The sequence below is a fragment of the Papaver somniferum genome, chromosome 5 (genome assembly GCF_003573695.1).
Source record: "Papaver somniferum cultivar HN1 chromosome 5, ASM357369v1, whole genome shotgun sequence".
NCBI lineage: Eukaryota > Viridiplantae > Streptophyta > Magnoliopsida > Ranunculales > Papaveraceae > Papaver > Papaver somniferum.
In genome coordinates, this window is record NC_039362.1 from 50,482,936 (window position 1) to 50,490,383 (window position 7,448).

At 34.5% G+C, this 7,448-nt stretch overlaps 1 protein-coding gene across 1 annotated transcript; it reads left to right on the top strand.

Annotated features, from left to right (window-relative positions):
- The first annotated feature begins 468 nt into the window (after window positions 1-468).
- LOC113279033 lies at window positions 469-3,855 on the top strand. The gene is made up of 6 exons (XM_026527751.1): window positions 469-609; window positions 724-814; window positions 1,504-1,878; window positions 2,026-2,695; window positions 3,024-3,196; window positions 3,437-3,855. The coding sequence occupies exons 1-6, from the start codon at window positions 469-471 to the stop codon at window positions 3,853-3,855; spliced, it is 1,869 nt and encodes a 622-aa protein (XP_026383536.1).
- Window positions 3,856-7,448: the final 3,593 nt, after the last annotated feature.

Below are 7,448 nucleotides of genomic sequence, written 5' to 3' on the forward strand. Positions count from 1 at the left end.
AATTTAGCACTTTCGTGCTTATCAGCTGTTAAAGAGATTCCCCTTTGGGCTAGCATCTCCAACTGTGGTAGAGAACATCGTATTGGGGAAAGATTAGGCTTGATAGCAAGCAAATTAGGAGTGGTAAGTCAGATTTGCAATGGTACTAGTCAATTTGATAGTGAACCTAGAGTCCTTGTGTGGGTTAATATTGAGAAACCATTAGTCCAAAAGTTATTAGTTAAGATAGATCAGCACCAAGTGAGAGAACTGATTTTCACATACCATAACCTACCTTCTAAGTTTTGTGTTCATTGTGCTCGATTTGGTCATAAACAAAGTCAATGTGCTATTATCCAAAACAGACCCCTTGAAGATATTTATGATATCACCATGGATTCTCCCTCTCCATGAGATGATATCTATTGGCTAGACAATACGCCAATTCAAATATGGAATCCTAAAGATAATGCAGACGCGCATGGCAACATGGAATCTGTGGAGAAATTTCTCGACATCCCTGGGAATAGAGAGACCTTGCATGAGTTGTTTCGAGAAGAATACCCTGCAAGAGGATACTTAGATTCTTCTTCTCAAGCTTTTAATCAATCTTATGTAGTTCTAGGACCGGTAACCTATGATGAGGATATGCCTCTAGCAGCTAATTCTATCCTAGGAAAGCGCACTTTTCCCTTTAATTTCCCTGAAAACTTCATTCCTCTTGATGGCTCTATCTCTGAATAGGTCAACTCGGAAACTCATCGTATCATTAAATCTATGGAACCAATTGAGAATGGGATGGACCTGGAGCCGATTATACCATTGGTTCCAGCTGGTGAGTCGGTTCTTCAATCGATTGGGGAACCAAAATTAGTTAATAGAAGACTCTCATTTTCATCTGCATCATTTGAAGATGCTCAGGATAACTTTCCTTCTCCAATCTCTGTGAAGTATGATTATCCTCTTTTGTTAGTTTCCCAGTCTAGTTCAAATCATGTCATATTGCATTCATCCCCTGCATCCCCTAAATCTCCTCCTAAATCGGCCTTCATCTGAGGGTTTAAACATCTTAGCTTCGTGTTCGGAAAAGCTGCTGCAAATCGATCATTATGGCTCCAATTTCAAGGAGATGAGACAAGTGGAGGATAACTATCTACCTGTGCCCTTCAATTTGGACTCCCCATTTGCGAAAGGCGTCGAATTGCAGGTAACACTAATCACCTAAATCCCTAGATTTCTCAAACTTCGTTATTTTCCCAATTTTCATTTATTGCCTGTTAATTGTTTTACTGAGATACCTGCATCTAGCTGATAATCCATCTTTACTAGGATTGCTTCTGTTCTGCATTTGATTTTACTACTTCAAAATTAAGAATCCAAAATCAAGTATGAAAATAATAGCCTGGAATGTGCAAGGATGTAGTAATTCCTTCACACAAAATCATCTAAACCAGTTAATAAATAGAGATAGACCAGAAATCCTATTTTTATCTGAAACTAAATCTAAACATAATGTGGTTAAAGGTATCTTAAAAGAATACCCAAACACTCATATTATTAACCCAATAGGTCTAGCAGGAGGTCTTGCTTTATCTTGGGTGGATGGAATTTATTTTGAGATAATACAATGGAATACTAATATGATAAATATACTTGTGCAAACCAATTCTGAAACTAAAAAATGGCTTCTTACATGCTTCTATGGTAGTCCTTATCCCACTAATAGGAAAATTGCTTGGGATTTCATTTCAGACATTGCATCCCAAGTAGAAATGAACTCTATGCCATGGGTCTTATTAGGAGATCTTAATATGATATTTAGTCAAGAGGATAAATGTGGAGGGCTGCCTTACGATAAAGCTGACAGCAAGTACTGTCAAAATATATTAAGAGATGCAGGTTTACTAGACATAGGTTTCAAGGGATATGAATTTACTTGGAATAACCATAGAGAATGAGAAAAGAATATCCAAGAAAGGTTAGGTAGAGCTGTAGCCAACATAGAATGAAAATCTCAATTTCCTAACTATGAACTATCTCATCTAGTGGCAGCAGGATCAGATCACTGTCCTATTTCTTTGAATTTGGATACCAAATTCTCTAAAATTGTTCATACCTTCAAGTATTATGATACTTGGGAAAAAGAACCATCATGTGTGCAGACAATACAAAAAACTTGGAACCAATCTGGTAGTGATTCTCCTTCTGAATTATTGATTCAGAACCTTAAATCACTTCAATCTATGCTAGATTACTGGAAAAAAAATATTTTCGGGTTACCTTCTAAACATATAAAGAAGATTCTAGCCCAAATTGATAATTTAGAATCCTCTTCCCATATTTATAAAAAGGAGGAGAAAATTAAAGAGAAATTAGGTCAACTAGAACAGTTGTATGCGACACATGAGGCAATAGCTAAACAACAATCTAGAGATAATTTAGTTCAATTAGGAGAGAAAAACACCAAATTCTTTCATACTAAAACTTTGAAAAGAAGAAAGTGGAACAACATAGAATGCATTAGAAAGAGTAACAATAAAATCACATTTAAGAGACCTGAAATCCATGATACTTTAACTGATTACTTTACTAAACTGTTTTCTTCCCCTGATTCTCTTCCAACCCCTAATCCTGCTATCTTTGGTACTATTGTTCCTTGTATTTCCCCTCCTGAAAATGATCTTCTTAATTCTGTTCCTACTAGGGAAGAGATTTGGTCAGTGATCAAATCACTTAAACCAAACAAATCCCAGGCCAGATGGTTTCCCAGCTAGTTCTTTTAAACTCAACTGGGAAACAGTGGGAGATCAGGTCATTTCTTCTGTTCAGCAGTTCTTCTCATCTGGATGTATGCATCCAGAGTTAAACAAAACCTTCCTTTTCCTAATCCCTAAAGGTAGGCACCCTAAAGACCCTAGTGGTTTCAGGTCAATAGGGCTTTGTAATAAAATCTACAAGATCATAACAAAAATTCTAGCCAATAGAATAAAACCACTTCTTAATTCTTTCATTTCTCCATTCCAAGCTGCTTTCCTCTCACAAAGGAAAATCTCTGATAACATTATCATTGCACAAGAGATTATCCATTCTTTCAAAAAGAAGAAAGTGAAGCATGCTGGAATGGGAATCAAAATTGACATGTCCAAGGCTTTTGACAGAGTTGATTGGGATTTTCTCATCAAAGCTATGAAAGCCTTTGGTTTTGATTCTAAATTCTGTAACCTAATACAACAATGTATTTCCACTTCTTCCATAGCTGTTTTGTTGAATGAAAGCCCTGGAAACTTCTTTAAACCCACTAGGGGATTAAGGCAAGGAGACCCTATATCTCCTTATCTTATCATTATTTGTATGGAAATCTTCTCTAGGCTTCTTCTTAAAGGGGAGTAGGAAGCCTCTATTCATGGAGTAAAAATTACTCCAAAAAACTGTCCTATTTCCCATCTGTTTTTTGCAGATGATTGCCTTCTTTTTATCAGAGTTGATCTGAAAGAATGTCATAATATACTTAAACTTATAGAAACTTTCAGTACAACCTCTGGTCAAATGATTAACTTTGAAAAATCTGGAGTTTTCTTTAGTAAGAAAGTTCAACCAAAACATCAAACAATGATATGTAAAATACTTAAGATTAAGAAAATAGATCCTAAAGATACCTACCTAGGTACTCCTCTATTCATTAGTAGAGAAAAAATTCAGCTCTTCGACTCTATTGTGGAGAAGATGAAGCAAAAAATCCAAAGATGGATTGGCAAAACTCTGTCTCAAGCAAGTAAAATGGTCCTAAATAAAGCTACTCTAGCTAGTGTAGCTAGTTATCAAATGAGTTGCTTCATTTTACCAAAAGAAACTACTAAAAAGATTGATGCCCTCTAAAGAGACTTTTGGTGGGGCAAAGAATCTAAATTTAAAGGATACTACCCAATATACTACTCTTGTCTTTGTAAACCAAGAAGTAAAGGGGGATTGGGTTTTCGAAATGCAAAAAAAATCAATCTAGCCATGATATCCAAACTTGCATGGAGACTTCTAACTGAGCCTTCTGCGCTTTGGGTATCACAGCTAAAACCTAGATACTTTAGAAAGACCTCTGCCTTTAAAGCTAAAATCCCAACTACAAGTTCGTGGATTTGGAAATGTATTAGTAAAGGTATCATCTTAATAGAACATAATAGTATTTGGGAAATAGGAGATGGAAATAGCACCAACATCTGGGATGACAAATGGATCCCTGATCTAGAAGAGCACCTTAGAAACTACAAAACTAATACTAACTCTCACTTAACTCTTGTGAAGGATCTATTTGATCCCTTCAATATGAAGTGGAACTATAATCTGCTGACTAAAATGTTTCCAGTAAATATTGCAAATAAAATTAACAAGATTAGAATAGTTAGAGGAAAACCAGACACTCTAAGATGGCTGCTTACAAAAACATGGAAATTCACAGTTAAATCTATGTACAATAAACTAACGGAAAAAACTATGAATGATTACAACCTAGGACAAAATGATTCTTTTTGGAATCCATTATGGAAATTTAATGTCTCAGAGAGAATCAAAATCTTTGCTTGGAAATGCTTACAGAATGCACTGTCTACAAACCTGAAGTTAGCTAGATTCATGGATGATGTCCATCCAAACTGTCCCCTAAATTGTCACACTGTAGAAACTATAGAACACACTATTTTCTTGTGCCCTTATGCTAAGGAGGTTTGGGAATCTGAGCCATATCCGGTTAACCTTCAGATTCCTAATTCTATTTATTTCTTAGACATATGTAAGGATTGGATAAACAACCCTAACACCATTATACCTGTGGAAATTGCTTTAACAAAAGCATGGTTTATATGGAAAGAGAGATGCAATTTAGTCTTTGAAGGAAAACATCAAACAAGTATTCAATTAGGAACTGAAATACACAGATACTTGGAATTCTGGTACAAAGACCACCCTTTACTGAACCAAGTCAATAATGGGAAATCTCTAACACCCAATTGGAAGCCTCCTTCGAAATCTCAACTAAAATTAAATATTGATGCTGCTTGGATTTCAGCTAATCTACCAGCAGGTTTTTCTTTAATTCTTCGAAGTGATGCAGGAACCATCGAACAAGGCAGAGCAGGAGCTTTCACATCCTCTACCCCTGAAGAAGCGGAAGCTCTAGGTCTGTTGCAGGGAGCTAAATGGGCAGCAGAGAATGGATTGACGAATTTCTCAATTGAAGGAGACTGCAAAAACCTTTTTGATTACCTTAATGGCATTGAATCTTCATTAGAATGGCAAAACATATCAGTCTTAGACCAAGTTATCCATACTCTAAAATCGTGTAATAATTTTTTAGGTTTTAATTTGTTCCAAGATCAGCTAACAATGTAGCGGACTTAATGGCCAAAGAAGCTATGAGCTTTAGCTCAACTTGTAGTTGGAGAAAAGAAGCTCCAGAATGTATTAAAACAGCTATAGAAGTAGACATATCAAATGCTGAGGCGGCTTTGCCAAGCCCAACATTAGATAACTCTACTCATCATGGTGTACGGGTTTCTAACTCCCTAAGTTAGATTTTTTTTGCTTAATTAACTCACAAAAAAACAAAAAAAGGTATATATATGTGTGTATTTGATACAGACCCGATTGTTGTTAGTAGTTTTTTAATTGAAAGACAGTAGTTTTTTTTATTTTTTGATCATTAAGGGATGAATTTATACAAAAAAAAAAACAAAAATAACCAATTCTTCTTTTCAGTATAGCATATATGTATTTGCGATGAAACTATGAAAATAAGAAATTTTTAAAAAAAAATCGGTACATTATATATGTATTGCTGGATCTACTACAGTGTCAAAATAAGATGGATTTGTGAAAACCACAAAACCAATTTTTTCAGTACATAAATGTCAAAATAAGTGATGAATATATGAAAATCACAAAGTTTGACCCGTTTCTTTTCGGTACCTTATATATGTATTGTTGGATCACAGTGTAAAAATTAATTATAGTGTCAAAATAAATGATAATATATTAAAATCAAAAAATTTGACAAAAAAATTCAGTACAACATATATGATCTGCTAGATCACAGTGTAAAAATCAATTCCATGTTAAAATAAGTGACAAATCTAAAAATATAACAAACTCAACAAAAAAAAATCCGGTACATCATATACGTACTGCTCGAACAAACTGTAAAATTATTTTTTCCTGCTGGTGATTCTTCAAAATCGTCTACTATTACGTCTTCTTTAACATTCTTTTGTTTTTTCTTCTTGTTGTCATTTTTTGTAACTCTCTCACTGAAATTTAGGGTCTTGGTTATTTTCCAATATGGTTTTGATAATATAAGTAGTGTTTGAAGATTTAGTATGAGAAACGAGTAACTATCAATCCTAGATCTGCACTGTAATCACCACCATGTTAGAATGTTCAGAGAACGAACGAGAAGAAAACGAATAAAAGCAAGAAGAAGAAAACCGAGAGTGTTGTTTTTGGAGAGACGACTTGTTTCTCGTTTCTTTATTACGGCACGTATGAAAAATTAAGAGTAACATGGTAATTGGCCAATATTAAAATAAATATGGACCTATTAATATATTTCATTTTCGGAAGGACCCTACTATAACTAAGTATATGGGCTTAGGACCAAACAACAAATTTTATTAAAGAAACCCATTCAGTTTATTAAAGAAACCCATGGTTTATTATAGAAGCCTAATTGGCTTATTTTGGAAGCCCATTTGGTTTATTGAAGAAATCCAGTCGGCTTATTTTGGAAGCCAGTCTGGCTTATTATTGAAGCCCATTCAGTATGTTGAAGAAACTCAGTTGGATTATTTTGGAAGCCTGGTCTGGCTTATTATTGAAGCCCACTTGGTTTGTTATGGAAGCCCATTTTTTCTTATTATGGAAGCCCAAAGTCTCATAGGCCAACTCAAAAAACTCATGGTCTAATCCATTAACCTAATTATCCTCTCGTCAAGTAAGAGAGTTTAAATCTGGATAAGTTTCATTTTTAGAATGGGGATCAATGTATCTAAGAGGAAATATCAGTCTTTGGAATTATCATAATCATCTAAGATAATTATGGTTATTAAAGATAATGTTAAATCCTAACATAAAGAGGATAATTATCTTAGGTGGTTATAATTATTATTTAAGATAAATCTGGATTATGTAAATATGAGAGGGAATATGTTATAGGGCTTGTAGCCCATGGATGTGCGTCCCAATATAGTATCTAGGGTTTTCTTCCTACATGTATATATAGGATATTGTTCGATGTAACCTAATGATGTTGATTAATAGAAATCTCTATTTTCCTCTTTCATGTAACCTAATGATGTTGAATAATAGAAATCTCTCTTTGCCTCTTTACTTTCCCTATGTTTTCCACTGCAACACGTTATCAGCACGACGCTATACCGTTGAGCTAGATTGGGTTGAGTTTATTTTGATAAACACAAGTTGATCAA

What these genes read in the sequence shown, in the direction of transcription:
- LOC113279033 (XM_026527751.1), top strand. Translation starts at nt 469, where the DNA reads ATGGAATCTGTGGAGAAATTTCTCGACATCCCTGGGAATAGAGAGACC. An exon ending in CTTATGTAGTTCTAGGACCG is followed by an intron (nt 610 to 723) that starts GTAACCTATGAT and finishes ATCTCTGAATAG; the next exon opens with GTCAACTCGGAAACTCATCG. An exon ending in AAATATATTAAGAGATGCAG is followed by an intron (nt 1,879 to 2,025) that starts GTTTACTAGACA and finishes TATCTCATCTAG; the next exon opens with TGGCAGCAGGATCAGATCAC.